Genomic DNA, 19,518 nt, shown 5'->3' with positions numbered 1-19,518 from the left:
CTTGTTTCAGACTTAATTTGGCATGGTGAACTGGGATCACTATAGAGAGCCCCTTGCTGTATGCTTCTGAAATGTGTTTTTCCCCCTCAAACAGTATCATGTATCCCACAAGACCCCCATTTCGGGGTGGTGCATCTTTCCACATGCCTCAGAGTGGCCATGTGCCTGAATCTCCACCACAGCTGCTTACGATTGAAGATAATGTATACAGTAGAGGAAGGTCCATTCCTTCAGCTGGTAGGATGCAAAGAGTATGCGAGATGGTACAGAAACAACCAGGACATTTGCAGCAGGTAAATATACAACTTTTATAATCTCCAGCAGTGATACTTTGCTGGAAAGTGGTTGGCCAGTACCTGCAGGTTCATGCTAAAACTAGATCCCTTGTTCTTTTGGTACACAATGCTGTACAGGGAGATGTTACATGGCATACTTGGGTTCACTATACAGTGGTGCCTCGCAAGACGAAATTAATTCGTTCTGCGAGTTTTTTCGTCTAGCGAATTTTGCGAAGCACGGTTTCCCATAGGAATGCATTGAAAATCAATTAATGCGTTCCTATGGTCAAAAAAAAGTCGAAACAAAGCCAAATTTGGTACAACAAGAGTTTATTAACTGCTCTTTAAAGTTACACATATTGTAAAGAGCATTTCAAAAATTGAAGGAACAATAAATTAAGTTTCTAAACATGACAGAAAAACATTTAAAAATCAACAAAGTGTACTGTACATACATTTTCTAAGACTCTGGGGGACCACTCGAAGAAGGTTCCTCTTCCACTCTTTGCTTCTCGCTGAGGAACCTGTCCATGGTCTGCTGCTTCATCCGCCTTTTCAGCAGTTCCCTGAAAGGCGACATGACCGTCGTATCAAAAGTGTTCGCATGGTCATGTGCCACGTGCTTGTTAGGGTGGTACCGCTCTGCAAAAGCCTGCACCTCCTTCCACTTCTGGCAAATGTCCCTCAGTTCTTTGGAGGACAGCCGTTCCTCAGTTGCTTCCTCCTCTTCCAGCGAGGCCTGATCCTGCGCAACCTCTGCCTCCAGTTCGACCAGCTCCTGGGTGGTCAGCTCGTGGTCGTGCTCCTCCACCAGCTCGCTGACGTCCTCCTCTGTGACCTCCAGGCCCATGGTCCTCCCCGAGGCAACAATGTCTGCACCACTGTTGACTCTGGTGCATCAGAGTCACTTGGTGCCACACAGTCTGGCCGCAAGCTGCGCCAAGCGCAATTCAAATTTCTGTGGCTGATCCCGTTCCAGGCCGTGGTGATCATCTTCAAGCAGGTGACCATGTCGAAGTGGTCCTTCCAGAATTCCCGCAGGGTGATGGTGGTGCAATCAGTCACCTCGAAGCATCGCCTGAAAAGCTCCTTGGTGTAGAGTTTTTTGAAATTGGCGATGACCTGCTGATCCATCGGCTGGAGCAGTAGCGTGGTGTTAGGCGGCAGGAACATGATGCTGATGAAGCTGAACTCCTCCAACAAGTCCTCCTCAAGGCCTTTAGGATGAGCAGGAGCATTGTCCATCAGAAGCAAAGCCTTCAGCGGCAGGTCGTTGTCCAGCAGGTACTGTTTGACAGCAGGGCCAAAAGCAAGATTGACCCAGTCCACAAACAGCACACGTGTGACCCAAGCCTTACTGTTGGATCGCCACATGACACTCAGCTGCTCCTTGTCGACCTTGTGTTTCTTGAAGGCCCGTGGGTTCTCCGAGTGGTACACCAGCAGGGGCTTGATCTTCAGGTCACTGCTTGCGTTGGCACAGAAGAGCAGGGTCAGACGGTCCTTCATGGGCTTGTGGCCAGGCAACTTGGCCTCCTCCTGTGTGATGAAGTCCTTTTGGGCATCCTCTTCCAAAACAGCCTGGTCTCGTCGCAGTTGAAGACCTGCTGTGGAACGTAGCCCTCCTTCTTCACAACCTCCAGGAACTCCGCTGCAAAGTCTTCAGCCGCAGGAACATCAGAACTGGCAGCCTCTCCATGCCTGACCACGCTGTGGATTCCAGATCTTGCCTTGAACCGGTCAAACCAGCCTCTGCTTGCCTTGAAGACTTCTGGCTCGCCTGAGGTTCCTGGCTGTTGCCAGACGAGGTCTGCGTGCAAGGCCTTGGCCTTCTCACAAATCACGGCCTCAGTCACTGTGTCCCCTGCACACTGCTTCTCTTCTAACCAGATAAGCATCAACTTCTCGACCTCCTCCAGAACAGCTGGGCGGTTCTTCACGATCCTGGTGACTCCCTTGGCTGCATCAGTCGCAAGGATCTTCTCCCTCATCTTCAGGATGGTGCCGATGGTCGATGGGATCCTGCCGTATTCCCTCGCGAGGTCTGTCACATGCATTCCACTGTCGTGCTTCCGGATGATCTCCTTCTTCATTTCCAGCGTCACCTTCTCCTTCTTCCTCTCGCCGGCCTCCGCAGCAGCAGCAGTCTTCTTGGGTCCCATGGCAGCATAGCTCCTACCTTCGTAAACTCAGAAAAAGAAAAAGAAAATCAGCAATTCAAACCCAGAACCAAGTCCTTGAATTCCAAACACCCAACCCAAAATCCAAAACCCCCCAAAAAAGTTTTAAAAGTTTAACTTACAAAATGGCTGCAAATCACCAAAGTCTTCAAAATCCTCAAATGGCTGCAAAAGAAGTTTTGGAAAAGCTTTAAAAATCACCAAAGTCTTCAAAAACCTCAACTGTTCCCCCAGCCACCCACCCACCACATAGAAATTGCAAACCCCTCCCCAACTGTTGCAAACCCCTCCCCAACTGCTCCCCCAGCCACCCACCACATAGAAATTCAAACTCAGAAATTATTTTTGAAAAACAACAGCATGGCCCAATGGTCACAGAAAATCATAAAAATGCAGGAAAAAACCACACAAGCTCCCAGATTCTTGCAAACCCCTCCCCAACTGTCCCCCCAGCCACCCACCACACAGAAATTCAAACTCAGATATTTTTTTTGAAGAAAAAACAACAACATGGCACAATGGTCACAGAAAATCATGAAAATTAAAAAAAACCACACAAGCTCCCAGATTCTTGCAAACCCCTCCCCAACTGTTCCCCCAGCCACCCAGCACACAGAAATTCAAACCCAGAATTTTTTTTTTAAAAAAACCATGGCCCAATGGTCACAAAAAATCATTAAAATGCAGAAAAAAACCACACAAGCTCCCAGATTCTTGCAAACCTCTCCCCAACACCAAGTCCTTGAATTCTAAACACCCCAACCCAAAATCCAAACCCCCCCAAAAAAAGTTTCAAAAGTTTAACTTACCAAATGGCTGCAAAAGAAGTTTTGGAAAAGCTTCAAAAATTCAGCAAAGTCTTTAAAAAGCTCAAAAAGGCTACCACACCGGATGCTATGTGTTGCTCCTCAAAGTCAAGTCGCAACTGCACCTCTTCAAGCAATGCACCCTGGGTATTAACGGTTTTACGAAAAAGGAAACAAACTTGCAAGACGTTTTCGTCTTGCGAAGCAAGCCCATAGGGAAATTCGTCTTGCGAAGCAACTCAAAAACAGAAAACTCTTTCGTCTAGCGAGTTTTTCGTTTTGCGAGGCATTTGTCTTGCGGGGCACCACTGTAACTGATAGGAGGAATGTTTCTTCTCTATAGCGAATTCTGCTGTGTGTCCTGCATATTAATAGCTGTTGCTCAGTCATCACTTAGAACACGAGAAAAGGAAAATGATTTTAAAAGACAGGATTTTTCTGTTAAGTTAGCTTCCCACTACCCCTTTACTCTGGAATTGCCATACTTTGATTGCTCACTACTTTTTTATCTTTTAAATATATTTTATTGAAAATATTGCAATTAAAATAAAGTGGAGGAATATCTGGATGACATGGTTGCTAGCAAATTGCAGCCTTTGCTGTCCTGTTCCCCCACTTTTGGTAATAAAATGCAATTGTAGTACAGTGATACCTCAGGTTACAGACGCTTCAGGTTACAGACTCCGCTAACTCAGAAATAGTACCTTGAGTTAAGAACTTTGCTTCAGGATGAGAACAGAAACCAAGTGGCAGCAGCGGCAGTGGGAGGCCCCATTAGCTGAAGTGGTACCTCGGGTTAAGAATGGACCTCCAGAACGAATTAAGTTCTTAACCCAGGGTACCACTAGTTATACCTCATGTTGCGTCCGCTTCATGTTACGTGTTTTCGTGTTGCGTCCTGTGGCAACCCGGAAGTACCAGAACGGGTTACTTCCGGGTTTCGCCGCTCATGCATTTGCAGAAGTGGCGTTTCAGCTTGCATCAGTTCCATGTTACAGACGGGCCTTCAGAACGGATCCCATCTGTAACATGAGGTTCCACTGTATCTTTTTGCTTGTTTTCTTACCTTCCCTCCCTTTAATAAAAAGGGAGAGATTGGTGAGATGAGGGCTTTGTTGGGGTGGGGGGAATGGAGGGGAGAAGATTTAGCTGGCTGCCTTAGGCTGAAATAGGAGGTTGGGTACCATGTGAGAATGATGGGGAGGGTGTTTTTCAGTAAGCAGTGGAAGCAAATGCATGTCAACTCACAAGCAAGCCGTACTGAACTCAATGGACCTTACTCCCAGGAAAGTAGAAGTAAGTTTAGTTGAACTCAGTGGGGCTTATGCATGCACAGATTCCACTTAGACCGCTGAGTGGGGAAGCAGATGCAACCTAACTAAATCACTTAAATTACTCGTAAATTAGTTGAAAATATATTAAATATAACGTATAGAAGTTTGTTTATTATTTTTATAAAATCTAGTACTTCCTTACATTTTAAGGCCCTCCTTAAATGTAAAGCACGGCATACCCTCCACCACTGCAGGGAGGTACAGCGGCATCCTCTGCCTCCACAGGGAGGTGCAGGAAGGCCCTCTGCTACTGCTGCGAAGCGCGGCGCACCCACTACTGCCACTGGGAGGCACGGCAAGACCCTCTGCTGCTGCAGGGAAGCGCGACATACCCTCTGCCACCACAGGGATATATATCGTGATATATCATGATATCGTGATATTTCGCTCGTGATAAATTGTGATGTTGAAAACCAGATATTGCCCATCACTACTTGTGAGTCATGTTCTAGGAGGATCTCACTACAGCCTAGGTCATTACTGAATAGTGTGGTGCTATTAGGGCTGGATGATGCCAGCTTTTCAACATTGCGATGTCTCACCAGCTAAGCATAGCGATGTAGTGATACAGTGTGATATTGAAAAATGGAGGGAGAAACAAGCAGCACCGGCCCTGGCCCTGCAAGGTTCCTGGGTAAAGCCAATGCCACTCCTGCCAGTACCTGGCACAGGGAGGAAGGAGGCAGTGGAGAAGGCAAGTAAGGTGCAGGCAAGCCCCACCCGCTGAGTGAAGGCGGCATTGTGCTCTGGCCCTGAACGATGTTTCAATACATTGCCCAGGCCTACATGTTATATTAAATTGCAGTTTGGAACATTCTAGAGAAATGTGGAAAAGCAAGGTTTCAGTAAAACTAAAGGGTTCTAGTGTAGAAACATTGTTCAAGGATACATTGTCAAGTGTAAAAGTGAATCTTTTAAAACTGGCTAGATTTTCCTACCTCATTCAGAAAGGGAGATTTATTTTTATTTTATTTTTTAGAATAACGGGCGTTCTCTTTTGTATTTGTATTTTGTGTGTGTAAAAATTAATTAATTAAAATTTGTATTTTGAAAAGACATTCAAGAAGAATCTTAAATAAAACATGGCTAGAAAACTAGCTGTTTTCTGAATACTATAGTTAGATGCTTGTAGAACTAATTTGTATTGGGCAGAGAGCTTATCATGCTGCTGCTTGGGCCTGTTTGAGGGAGGGTTTTGATGTTTGATGTTTTATTGTGTTTTTACTATTCCTCTGGGCTAGGGCAACATATAGGCAGCATACAAATAACAAAATTACTGTTGTTGCTGAAAAACTTCTAGCTTAGTTTTAGGTTTGCAACTTAGATGCAGAAATTTCCTTCGTTTGCAAAACTCTAGTTAAATTTTCAAGAGTTATCATTGGCAGTTGTTCCAGTTGGCCTTATGCTTAACCAGTAGGTATAATGGGTAGAGTCTCTCTGTCCTCCATTCTATTTTAGGAGCATTCCACATCTACCTCGACCTTGGGTTCCATGTTTCGGGGACTTGGTTTTGAGACTGCTCCACAGCCTGCTTTGGGTAAGTTAGATCTATCACATAGGAGCTTCTTTCTTGTACTTCAGTAATGTGTGTCCTTAGGTAGTACCTACACCTGTAACAATAATGTTGCATGACGCTCCAATCCCTGAGCAGTGTGAGATGCCAGGGGTTTCAGGCGTTTACTCAAGGTTCGTGTGTTCCTTTGGAATGAGGGACAGCAGAGAATGTGTCTTTATGATATATGGTTTATTTACACAAATATACAATCTGAGCCTATGATGGAGGGGTTCACAGCATTAACTTCCCAAGAAGGCCTTGCTTCTCTCATAGCCACAACCTTGGATCCAAGCAGAAATCAGACAGGGCTCTGGATCTCTGCTTTCCCAGCGTGCTTCATTGCTTCCAGCTTCTGACTCACATAACTGCAACTCTCTACTCCAGTCTTTGTCTTTCTAACTAACTGTGAGTTGAGGGAGGGAGCCCCACCCATTTGTCATCTGGCACAGAGCCCTTTGTTACCGTAATGGCTGATTACTTCACCAGGAAGCCAGCCTGGCTATTCCAGCAACTTTTCTTAGATTTTAACATTTGCTGGATCCAGGGACTAGAGGGGTCTCTGCGTACAACCTGCCCCTCCTCAAAGCTCATAATGGTTCTAGGGACTTGGTTTTGAGACTGCCCCAAAGCCTACTTTGGGTCAGTTAGCCTTATCACATAGGAGCTTCTCTCTTATACTTCAGTAATATTTGTCCTTGGGTAGTATCTAAACCTGTAAAAATAACTTTTCTATCTTGTTTTTTATACTCTATTTAGGCCGAGGCATTTTGGGTGACATCCGGATCAAACCCAAAGTGGACTTGCCAGCACAGCATGGAGAGTTTAGAGGAGGGCCAGCTGGAGACAGCAAGGTGGAAAGGCAGCTTCTGGGACGTGGCAGGTGAGTAAAGTGATCCTGAGGTGAATATAGTAATTTATTAAAATTATTTATATACCCCTCTTCATTATAAAAATCTTAGGGTGGTACAGAGGGATACACATGCACGTGCACACACATATCCAAACTTAGATTAAAACACAAAATTACAGTAACAATCCACAGCAGGAAAGAAATCAATAGAACAATCCCGTACAGCTTAGTTGTCAAACAAATCATCTCCCGAACACCGCAAACCCGGGAGTGTTCTGGTTTGCGAACGTTTTTCGGAAGCCAAACGTCCGATGTGGCTTCCATGGTTTCCAGTTGAGTGCAATAAGCTCCTGCAGCCAATTGGTTTTCCTGCAGCCTTGGTTTTCAAACCGTTTCAGGAGTCGAACAGGCTCCCGGAATGGATTAAGTTTGAGAACCAAGGTACCACTGTACGTACTTCATGCATGCCAGAAAATCATATTTTTTTTCCTGTAGCCTTGGAGGATGCTGCTTTGAGGGACTAATGGACAGAGTATAACAATTCCCGATTATTGGAGACTCACTATTTCTATTCTACTTCTGTACAGAATGTGTTGTACAATTCCTACCTCATTTGTCCATAGAACAGCTCTGAGTGGTAGCTAGACTGAGTGCGACTTGCCCAAACTGAACTCTGGGTGATGGGAATTGGAACACAAGTCTTCTGCATCTAAGCAATGTACTGCACTTCACTGGTGTTGAGTCTGGGGAATTTCCATTGTAAAATATGTTGGGTTCTGAGCTTTATTTAAAGCCATCTCACACGCTGTTTGAAAGTTGATAAGGAAATCATTGTGCTATGTATTTCTTTTTATTCTCTTAAGTTTATTCAGGGTACCTGGTCTTGTGGAAAGTGAAATTCCTTTTGTTGGTCTTGGAAGAGCAGGTTTGGGACTTGGTAGGGCCTGTGGAGACTCATCTGCTATAAGTGCAGGAGTTCTGCAGAAAGCACCAGTAGAACCTCCTAGATCAGAGATTTCGTCCGAAGTTTCTAACAAGCTTGTGGAGAAAAAGTAAGTGAAAGCTGATACTAAAAATCTATGATGGCTGATCATATCAATAGAATCTTCCTTGTCTACCTCCCCTCCCTCTTTAATCATTAATCTGCTACTGGGGGCATTCAAAGTTCTTGCTGGAAATGTAGTGTCTAAACGTTTGTCTACAGATGTGTGTCTCTTCAGAACAACTGAGTTTTATGCAGAAGATATCAAAGTTTGTTTCCTGTGTTGGCTGCAGAACCTCTTTTATTGTACAGAAGCATGTTCTATCTTCAGTTTAGATTCTGCTGGGTGTTCCAGAAATGTAGTGCTGCATATTCATTTGTCTTAGTGGTTAATTAAATCAGTCAAATAAATAATGAAAATCTGACTTTAAAATTTTAACAATATTACCTATCATTCTGGCTTTTAGCATTTCAGTTGTTACTACAGTAAGCCCACAATTTATGTGGGAAAAATAAAAATAAAGGGGCAGAAAGTGGGCGATTGTCGGAGAAAAAAGACTTTGGCAGTCCCACCCACCATTGAACCCAGTGTGTTTTGACCATACGTGATTTTGGCTTTAGGCGTGATCCTTGGAACATAACCCCTGCATAAGTTAGGAGTGTACTGTCCTCTGTACAGTTCCTTGAGAGAAAGTTGAACTGAACTTGTGCAATTTACTTCTTAGCTCTTAGGAATGTTTGCTAAGTGGACACTTATTTTATCATATGGGCTGTGTTTATACATTACACGAAACCCTGGTATGTAGCATGATAAGTGTGAGCGGGAAGCAGTTGCCATGAGCCTTGGACTCATTCACTTCCCCTTCTGCTGTGATGAGGATGTCAGCCGCTTTCCCCTTAAAGTAAGCATACGTTGTCCTCCAAACCAGGGATTTTGCTTTATCACTAGTCAGTTTCAGAACAAGCGAACTGCTCATATCTCTTAAATTAACCATGTAAATTATTTCAAGTATGCTTTCTTCCTTCTAGAGAACCGCTAATGAAGCAAGGCTCAAAAGGAGTACCTGTTCCCTTGGCTTTAAACCTGATAAAAATCCATTGTCAAAATGAAGCTGTGTATCAATATCATGTGACATTCAGGTAGTAATTTTTCACCATTCATCTGAGCTGTTGAAGGATTGTTGGTTTTATTTGTCTACAGACAAGGTACTTGGAAGTAGCCATAAGTCAGTCTCTCCCTCTCTCTCCCCTCCCCCCTCCCCCTCTCCCCCTGCCCCCCACTTTTTATATGCCTATAATGCCGCTGTTCTCAAAAAGTAGGCCATGTGACATTTATTGATTGGCTCTCAGGATTCTTCATGTTACAATTCTAAACTGGATTTGAATTTTCAAATCTTTCTACTTGTGTTCCTACCCCCACCAACACATGAAAGCTTTAAAAGATGAAAGTGATTTGTCCGTGAAGGGAGAGTTACGAGCCATGTAAGCTTGTAGTAGAATTTGTGGTGCCCCTCTGTCTTAAATTTATGAGTGTGTGACTGTTCTGTAAACTGTAACTGTTAACCAGCATCCCATTCACTTATTTTTTATATGGCAGCAGGTTTTTGTTGCAAATGCTGTTGCTATTCATCCAAAGTTGTGGGTGAGGAGCCGATTAGCCCCCCTTCACACCATGTGAAAGATGAAACTAGAGGTGTAAAAATTCAGGAAATTTCAAAGCTATAGGACTGTGTTTGTGTTTCCCATGGGCTTCTGGAGGATGTGGGATGAGGAACAGAAGTTTTGGGATAAATGGAAATAAATGTGATACTTACCAAACCTGTAAATATTCTGCTGCTTAACGACATAATGTGTAACTTAGTATATAAAAATATACTATTGGAGACATGAAATATACAGAGCAATACTATGCATGTTTACCGTATTTTTCGCTCTATAGGATGCACCGGATACAAGACGCACCTAGTTTTTAGAGAGAAAAAATATTATCCCCCCCCCAGCACCAAAGAGCAGTGGACAGGCTCGGGTTGGGTTTTGCCCCCAGCCCCAAAGAGCAAAGAAGCCAAGACAGCGAGCGGGATCCATCCCGCTGGCTGTCTTGGCTTCTGCTATAGCCGCGCAACCTCTCCAGCGCGGCTAAAGAAGCGTGGCTAAAGAAGCCAAGGCAGCGAGCGCGATCCATCCCACTCTGTAGAGGCTGTGGAAGGCTAAAGAGGAAGCCAAGACAGGCAGCGGGATGGATCCCGCTGGCTGTCTTGGCTTCTTTAGCCTTGCGCAGCCTCTCCCGGCTGGAGAGGCTGCACGCGGCTATGGCAATTCCCCCACCTCTCGCAAAAGCCCACAGGAGCCGTGCACCCTTTAAGGAGCGCGCGGCTCATGCGGGCTTTTCTACGAGGAGGCAGAAGGGACTGACTGGCCGCGTCAGTCCCTTCTCCCTCCTCGTAGAAAAGCCCGCAAGAGCCGTGCGAAGCTTGGTGGCTTTTCCTGCCTGCCTCCCCCCTGCATTCGCTCCATAGGACGCACAGACTCCCCCCCTCCTTAGTTTTTAAGAGGGAAAAAGTGCGTCCTATGGAGCGAAAAATACGGAAATACGGTACTTGGAAGTGAGGCTCTGCTTAGTGATGCTTACTCCCATGTTAGCATGTTTAGAATTGCAGACTGGAAAGTAGAAACCAGCTTAAGTTATACTATGGTGAGGGTTTTTCCACTGACTCATTAATCAGCATCTTCCCCACCCTTATTTGCCTTATGTTTACCTCCCCCCCCCCCCATGAATATACTGACTGGAGAATATACGGCATTTAAACTGAACTATTCCTTCTGTAACAGAATATTTTTGAAATCAAATCAAACACTATCTTGGAACAGAAGTGTATAAATAAATTACTGATCTGAAGAATTCACTAGACAGCATAACAGTAAAGATTGTTGCTCTGCTTGTGGAATAGAATTGTGTCTGTCATCTCAGTGACATTGGGTAGTTTTCCGCCCAGTACATGATTTATTAAACTTTACTGGACTCTTTTCTACTGACTTTCATGTGTTCAGATGTTCTTCAGACTTGATTGAGCATTCTGTGAGTTCTGGTTTTTGAATGCCAGGAGGAATGGAAATACAAATGCCTCTCCCTAGGGAGGAAATTTTGTGAGCTCCATATACTGTGACTCCTCGTTTCTCTTCTACATGCTTGTCTTCCAGCCCCAGTGTAGAATGTAAGAGTATCCGTTTTGGGATGTTGAAGGAGCATAAATCAGTGACTGGAGAGGTTACAGCATTTGATGGCTCTATTCTCTACTTGCCTATAAAGTTGCCTGAGGTAAGGTCTGATACAGGAGCCAAAGATGTTTTATGTTCTGATGTACCACCACCTACATTTCCATTTTCCCGCTTGTGGGTTTTTCTGTGTGGGACAATAGTCAATAAAAATCCTCTTCCTTTAGGATATAGAAGCTGCCATATGATGCAGAAATGAGAAAACGTGTGACTAGTGTTAAGCTTAAGGTGCAGTGTTTTTCCATGAGAGTTATAATGAAAAGATGTTGGGTGGAGTACTTGGAGTACTTGAGTGTATGCTAGGGATGTAGCTCACAGGTAAAACATACAGAAAGGATTTTGTATAAATCGTCTCCGGAACAGGGGACTGTCTGGCACTTTTTCTTTTCTTTTCTTTTTTAATGATATTTATTAAAGTTTCAGAAAAGGTTACAAAAATAAGAAAAAAAGAGAAAAAGAAAGTACAAAATACAGAAAAATAAAAACAGTTAAATACAAATCAATCTTTCCATGTCTTGTCTTTCATTTACTTGTTTCCCTGACCTCCTCACACCTCCCTTTTTTGTATTCCGGTTCAGTTAGTTAATTCAGCAAATCCTTTCCCTCTTTGCTTTTATCTTAATCCTTTATCTTAATATATTATAACTTTAGATTCTCACCTGTTAACAATCCATTTTTACATACTCCTTTGTAACATTGCTGCTAAAACCACTTAACTTCATTCCGACATCATTCTAACATTCATTAATTTTGCAGTATTTCTGTAAATAGTCTTTAAATTTCTTCCAATCTTCTTCCACCAACTCTTCTCCCTGGTCTCGGATTCTGCCAGTCATTTCCGCCAGTTCCATATAGTCCATTCTTCCAGGGTGGGTAGATCTTGTGTCTTCCAATACTTTGCAATAAGTATTCTTGCTGCTGCTGTAGCATACATAAAGAAAGTTCTATCCTTCTTTGGCACCGATTGGCCAACCATGCCCAGGAGAAAGGCCTCTGGTTTCTTCCAAAAGGTATATTTAAATAACTTTTTCATTTCATTATAGATCATCTCCCAGAAAGCCTTAATCCTTGGGCACGTCCACCAAAGGTGAAAGAATGTACCTTCAGTTTCTTTACATTTCCAACATTTATTATCAGGCAAATGATAGATTTTTGCAAGCTTATACCACCTGTACAGCTTGTACCACCTGTATATCATTTTCATAATATTCTCTCTTAAGGCATTACATGCCATGAACTTCATACCTGTGGTCCATAACGGTTCCCAGTCAGCCATCATAATGTTATGTCCAACATCTGGGCATGTTTAGCCTGGAGAAGAGGAGGTTAAGGGGTGATATGATAGCCATGTTCAAATATATAAAAGGATGTCACATAGAGGAGGGAGAAAGGTTGTTTTCTGCTGCTCCGGAGAAGCGGACACGGAGCAATGGATCCAAACTACAAGAAAGAAGATTCCACCTAAACATTAGGAAGAACTTCCTGACAGTAAGAGCTGTTCGACAGTGGAATTTGCTGCCAAGGAGTGTGGTGGAGTCTCCTACTTTGGAGGTCTTTAAGCAGAGGCTTGACAACCATATGTCAGGAGTGCTCTGATGGTGTTTCCTGCTTGGCAGGGGGTTGGACTCGATGGCCCTTGTGGTCTCTTCCAACCCTAGGATTCTATGATTCTATGATCTTGTGCCCATTTAATCATAGCAGATTTCACCGTTTTATCCTGAGTATTCCATTTCAACAGCAAGTTATACATCTTTGACAGAGTCTTAGTTTTGGGATCTAACAGTTCTGTTTCCAATTTTGATTTTTCCACCTGGAAACCAATTTTCTTATCCAAATTGTATGCCTCCATTCTTTGATAATAATGAAGCCAATCTCGCACTTTGTTTTTTAGTTTTTCAAAGCTCTGCAATTTCAATTTGTCTCCCTCTTGTTCCAGAATTTCCCAATATTTCGGCCATTTGGCCTCCATATTGAGCTTTTTCTGAGCCTTCGCTTCCATCGGTGACAACCACCTTGGGGTTTTATTTTCAAGTAGATCCTTATATCTTGTCCAGACATTAAACAATGCTTTCCTGACAATGTGGTTTTTAAATGCTTTATGTGCTTTAACCTTATCATACCACAAATATGCATGCCACCCAAATACATTGTTGAAACCTTCTAGATCCAAAATGTCTGTGTTTTCAAGAAGCAGCCATTCTCTCAGCCAGCAGAATGTGGCTGATTCATAGTAAAGTTTAAGGTCTGGCAGGGCAAATCCACCTCTTTCTTTAGCATCTGTTAATATCTTAAATTTTATACGGGGCTTCTTGCCCTGCCAGACAAATCTAGAGATATCTCTCTGCCACTTCTTGAAGCAGTCCATTTTGTCCCAAATTTGCAATGTTTGAAACAAAAACAACATTCTTGGCAATACATTCATTTTTATCACAGCGATACGGCCTAGCAATGAAAGCTTCAAATTTCACCATATTTCTAAATCTTTTTTCACTTCCGTCCAGCATTTTTCATAGTTATCTTTAAATAAATTCACATTCTTAGCTGTCATATTAACCCCCAGGTATTTCACTTTCTTAACCAATGTTAAACCTGTCTCCTTCTGAAACCTCTCTCTCTCAATCACTGTTAGATTTTTCTCTAAAACCTTAGTTTTTGACTTATTCAGCTTAAATCCTGCGACCTGACCAAATTCTTGAATCAGTTCCAATACTCTTTTAGTACTAGATTCTGGCTCCTGTAATGTCAATACTAAGCCATCTGCAAATGCTTTCAATTTGTACTGTTTGGCTCCGACTTGTATACCCTTAACTAATTGGTCCTTTCTAATCATATTTAAGAGGACCTCCAGGACCGATATAAAAAGCAATGGGGAAATTGGGCAACCTTGTCGTGTCCCTTTCTCTATCTTAAATTCTTCTGTCACCACATTGTTAACAATTACAGTGGTGCCTCGCAAGACGAAATTAATTCGTTCCGCAAGTTTTTTCTTCTTGCGAGTTTTTCGTCTTGCGAAGCACGGTTTCCCATAGGAATGCATTGAAAATCAATTAATGCGTTCCTAGGGAAACCGCCTTCAGACCAGGTCCGGGGACAGTCTGTCCCCCGACCTCTTCTGAAGGCTGGGGGGGGGGACAAGGGCTTTTCTTCCCACTGCCAGCCTTCAGAAGGCTGTTATGAAGGCTGGCGGTGGGAAGAAAAGCCCTTCTTCCCACCTCCCGCCCCGCAAGCTCCGGGGACAGGAGGGCTTCGCTCCCGCCCGCCAGCATTTTAAGATTGCCCGGGACAGCAGAGAAGTCTCCGCTGTCCCGGGAAGGAAGGCGGGGGGGGGGGAGCAAAGACTTTTGCCCCCCGCCGGCCTTCAGAAGAGGTCCAGGACCTGTGGGCGAAAGTCTTTGCTCCCGACTGCCAGCAATTTAAAAGAGGTCCCCGGAGATTTCCCTATGGGCTTTCGTCTTGCGAAGCAAGCCCATAGGGAAATTCGTCTTGCGAAGCGCCTCCAAAACAGAAAACCCTTTCGTCTTGCGGGTTTTCCGTCTTGCGAGGCATTCGTCTTGTGGGGTACCACTGTAGTTCGGCCTTGGCACTTTTTCTTTTTAGAGTACCTTATGCATCTTTCAAACCATCTATCAGTTTAGAGGTGAATGGTGAAGTTTCCATTTACTACTTGAACTAAAATACATGCAGTGAAACTAAAATAAACTTAAGGACTAGACCACTTTTCCAAAATAAAGCAAGGCTAGATTTTTTACTTGATATGGTTGCCATCTTGAGTAATGATCATCTGATTTTTATATTATTATTTTTTTAAAAAATAATATTTATTACTTTTCCAACAATTTAAACACTACAAAAAAAAAAACCAAAATAAAAAAATTCCTACCACTGTGTATCTGAAGAAGTGTGCATGCACACGAAAGCTCATACCAAGAACTAACTTAGTTGGTCTTTAAGGTGCTACTGGAAGGAATTTTTTTATTTTGACTATGGCAGACCAACACGGCTACCTATCTGTAAAAAAAAACCAAATACAATACAATACAATACAAAAACACTACATAACACTAACACATTAAACTAACAAAACCAAACAAAAACAGTTTAAAACACATCAAACAATTTCAGTATCTTATCTTTCATTCACTTATTTCAACGACCTCCTCACACCTCCCTTTTTGTATTCCACTTCTATTAATTGTTTCAGCAATTCCTTTCCATCTTCCTCTGTTTTCTATCCTATAATTATCTTAACACGTTCTAACCTTATTTTTTCCTTTAATATTCTATTAATCTATTTATACTTAATTCGTTATAACATTTCTACTAAAGCCATATAACTTCATTCCAACATTCTTCTAACATTTATTAATTTTACAGTATTTCTGTAAAAAGTCTTTAAACTTTTTCCAGTCTTCTTCCACTGACTCTTCTCCCTGGTCTCAGATTCTACCAGTCATTTCCGCCAGTTCCATATAGTCCATCAACTTCATCTGCCATTCTTCCCTGGTGGGTAAATCTTGTGTCTTCCAATACTTCGTGATGAGTATTCTTGCTGCTGTTGTTGCATACATAAAAAAAGTTCTATCCTTCTTTAACACCAATTGGCCGACTATGCCCAGGAGAAAGGCCTCTGGTTTCTTCAGGAAGGTATATTTGAATACCTTTTTCATTTCGTTATAAATCATCTCCCAGAATGTCTTAATCCTTTGGCATGTCCACCCAAAGTGAAAGAATGTACCTTCAGACTCATTACATTTCCAACATTTATTGTCGGGCAAATGGTAATTTTTTTCAAGCTTGACTGGTGTCATGTACCACCTATAAATCATTTTCATTAAATTTTCTCTTAGGGCATTACATGCTGTGGATTTCTTTTTTTAAAAAAAAAATTATTAGTAATTTTCAGAATTATAAGAAGAAGAAAAAAACATTAAAAAGCAACACTGTAATGGACAAGAAAAAAAGGAAAATCACAAAAACCAATACAACAATACAGCAAAAAGATAAAAAGAAAAAAGAAAACAACACAAATCCCAGATTACATATCTAAAACTTCCATTTGCTTGTTTCATTGACTTCCTCACACCTCCCTTTTTGTATTCTAGTTTAATTAGTTATTTCAGCAAATTCTTTCCATCTTTCTCAATTTTTGTTAAAAAATTTATCCTAACCTAATTTAATCTAATAATTAACTCAACCAATCCTTTCCATCTTTCCCCATATTCTATTATTCACATTACCTTAATTAATTTAACCTTATCTTACCCTAAAACACCTTAAAGCTTGAATCTTAGTTATCAAATATACATTACTCCTGATACCATTTCTGCTAAAGTCATATAGTTTCATTCCAACATTTTCCCTAGTGTTCATTAATTTTTAGCCAATTCCCCAAATAGAAAATTTTCTTTATAAATTTTCTTCCAATCTTCATCCTGGTCTCGGATCGTGTCAGTTCTTACTGTCCATTCCATCTAGTCCATCAACCTGAAAGCCTTATGTCCGAGGCCCTTAAGTCTCTTCCACGTCCCTTCTGCAATTCTTCTTCTTGTTTATACTTGCCCTTTTCCTTGTCTTTTGTTGGTCTCTTTCTTAGTTTCTTTCCTTTCTCATTGAGGGGTAGGCCTCTGGGGGATTCCAAGCCAAAATTGTCTCCATCTCCCTACATCAAACCCGCCCATTCCCCACAGTCCCACTCCCCACAATCCTCAATATAGTCCAAAAAGTATTTAAAAGCATATTCCAAGGTCTCTCCAATGTTGGGAACCTCCTCAGTTCCAGGCGCCCCCTGGCCCACTCCAACTTCAATCTTCAATGACAACGGCTCATACTCCTGTAGGGCCTCGGGACTCTTTGTATTATTTGGGGTGCAACCGCATCCTCCTCCATTATCTTCTGCACTTGCCCAGTCAGTACAGATTCGAGTTGGTCCCTGGATAATTTCTGTATCAATATTCCCTATTTGCCCACAGTTATTAACTGCAACAGTCAAATCCATTTTCTCATTCATCAAGTCCATCTTCTCATGCATCTGTTCCAGCAGGGCACTTGTCTTGCATAAGGCAAGCACCCATTCTTCTTTCCAACTCATCTTTAGTCAAGGTCAGAAAAGCCTGTTCCCACGGTCTTAATCTCACATCTGTTGAGCCCTCAAATGTACTGCAGCAACAATTTGACAAGCTCCCTCTAGAGGAGGCAATTTCTATTTGTATCCATTTTTTTAGGCAAGTCCAACAAAGGAAAATTACTTTCGTTTTTCAGATATTTTTCAGATATTTTGTTTCTTTAAAATGCAAAAGGCAACATTGGAATCAGCTTGTTTCTCTTCTTTAGCTATCTATCAAAATATTCCATTGACAGTCAATGAACCTCTCCAACAATTTCTGTCTCTGACACCCCGTTCCCAGGTTAGAGACGGTGGAAACTTACCCTTCTTCACTCCCTCTCCTAAGGTTGAACAAAGTCCCCCCCCCTTTTCTCCTGCTTCCAAGGGGGTTTCAGTAATTCTACATGAAGAAAATTTAGACTTTTTTGACAGCTTTCCAGGCTTTAGCTTACAAAGTTTTTGCTTTAGTCTATATACAAAAAGCGGAAGGCAGACTTCCTGTTTTGAACCTTCCCGCCTTGTTACCAAATTAAGAAATTTCTTGATCCAATTTTCCGTTTCTACTCACGGGTACTTGTTTTAAATCCAGTTGTCCACAGGAAAAAGTCAGCGCTCTCCGACAATGGCTGTGCGGCTTCACTCTGTGAAAGTAGCAGTCAGTTCGCAGCACCGCGCTTCTCACCCCACTTCGCTCCGGAGTCCCTAAAGGGGATTCCCTGCGAGTAGGGGGGCGCTCCTGGTGCCCTGCCGAACCCCACGTTCCCAGGCTTCCTCCGCCTGGGATTTCTAGCGGGTCCCCACCTTCGCCGCGGCGGGAAGACCCAGTTTCCATGGAGCCCGTTCCTCCGAATGGAGGAACTCTGCCATTCACCAATGGCGCGGACCCGGAAGTCCGACATGCTGTGAATTTCATGCCTGTGGTCCATAACTGTTCCCAGTCAGCCATCATTATGTTATGTCCAACATCTTGTGCCCATTTAATCATAACTGATTTCACCATTTCATCCTGAGTGTTCCATTTCAACAGCAAGTTATACATTCTTGACAAATTCTTGATTTTTGGGTCTAACAATTGTTAGACCGATTTTTATATTTTTAGCTGCCATCTTCAGCATTAAACCTATCAAGATTTTTTAATGTCAGATATTTTGTACTCAATACTTAAAGTACCTTATTGGCCCCAAAATAAGCCACACTCCCACCCCCCCATTCTGACAGTGAAAAGTTAAAGTGTGGCTTATATTTGTGACCTTTCCTTTCCCCTGATGCCTTCAGGGAGGCTTGGGAGTGGCTGCTCTGCAACACCGTGCAGCCCGCCTGCCACTCCCAACAGCACAGCTCCTCCGCAGAGCAGCCCAGGAGCTGCTGGGGGGGCAAAAGGGAAGGCCATCGGCAAAAGGCAAGAGCAGCCCCACCCGCTGCTCCAACACCTCCCCTGAGCCGCCAGAAATAAGGGGTAAGGGAGGGGAGGCCACTGGCAAAGCGGCATAGCAGGAGTGCAGGGGAATGTCTTTTTTTTTTCCTCGAATTTTGCAGGCGTGGCTTATATTTGGGCCAGTACAGTACTACCTCTCCCATATGAACCAGTCCATACCCTGCAATCGCAATGTGTGGCCCTTCTTTGTGTGTGGCCTCCTTGGGAGGTTTGGAGGGCAACAACACAAGAATAGGCCAGTTTTAGTGGTGGCTCCTCGCTTGTGACATGCTCTCTCCAGGTAGACTTATGTGGCCCCATCATTACATGCTTTAAGCACTAGGGGAAAATAACTTCCTTTTTGTCAGGCTCTTAATTGACTGGCCTTGAGTGGTTAGAATGTTTTAATCCAACCTTTTAAAAATAGAATCATTTCTTAGGTTTTTATTAATATTTCTCTTTTATGCCAGTATGTGTTTATATGTTGCAAGTTGCTTTGGGTTACATTGGTTCAAGAAAGCAACCAACAAATTTTAATTAATAATAGTCATTTTCACAAAGATTACTGCTAATTTTTATATCTGCTCATAAACAATTTCTACTTTAATAAGTTCGTAAAATTCAAAGCTGAGAAGTTGAAAGTGCACAAGTTTTTGTATTATGAAATATGACAAATGGTTTTGTCCTAAGTTAGAGCAGAGTGATGCTCACTTTTTCTGGCATGCAGTGAGTCAGCTAGACAA

The 19,518-nt window shown here is 42.7% G+C and overlaps 2 protein-coding genes across 3 annotated transcripts in view; one reads left to right on the top strand and one right to left on the bottom strand.

Moving 5' to 3' along the window:
• Positions 1-19,518, top strand: part of PIWIL2 (piwi like RNA-mediated gene silencing 2) — a 63,393-nt gene that overhangs the window by 5,425 nt on the left and 38,450 nt on the right. For both annotated transcript variants that reach the window (XM_082200269.1, XM_082200268.1), the window contains exons 2-7: positions 95-293; positions 6,057-6,135; positions 6,910-7,033; positions 7,867-8,055; positions 9,015-9,125; positions 11,184-11,301. In XM_082200269.1, the coding sequence (XP_082056395.1) occupies positions 99-293; positions 6,057-6,135; positions 6,910-7,033; positions 7,867-8,055; positions 9,015-9,125; positions 11,184-11,301 (816 nt within the window). In that variant the 5' untranslated portion in view covers positions 95-98. The remainder of the gene's footprint in view (positions 1-94; positions 294-6,056; positions 6,136-6,909; positions 7,034-7,866; positions 8,056-9,014; positions 9,126-11,183; positions 11,302-19,518) is intronic.
• LOC309519555 (tigger transposable element-derived protein 1-like) lies at positions 1,247-3,578 on the bottom strand. The gene is made up of 2 exons (XM_082200684.1): positions 3,268-3,578; positions 1,247-2,623 (listed from the first exon to the last, which is right to left on the bottom strand). The coding sequence occupies exon 2, from the start codon at positions 2,438-2,440 to the stop codon at positions 1,784-1,786; it is 657 nt and encodes a 218-aa protein (XP_082056810.1). The 5' UTR covers positions 2,441-2,623; positions 3,268-3,578; the 3' UTR covers positions 1,247-1,783.

This window comes from Podarcis vaucheri, assembly GCF_965113315.1.
Source record: "Podarcis vaucheri genome assembly, chromosome: 15".
In the NCBI taxonomy this organism is placed as follows: Eukaryota; Metazoa; Chordata; class Lepidosauria; order Squamata; family Lacertidae; genus Podarcis; species Podarcis vaucheri.
The sequence above is the reverse complement of the archived record's forward strand: the minus strand, read 5'-3'. Positions and strand labels throughout refer to the sequence as shown.

Excerpts from the sequence above, each read along its gene's own strand:
- LOC309519555 (XM_082200684.1), bottom strand. The coding sequence starts at position 2,440 with ATGGGACCCAAGAAGACTGCTGCTGCTGCGGAGGCCGGCGAGAGGAAG.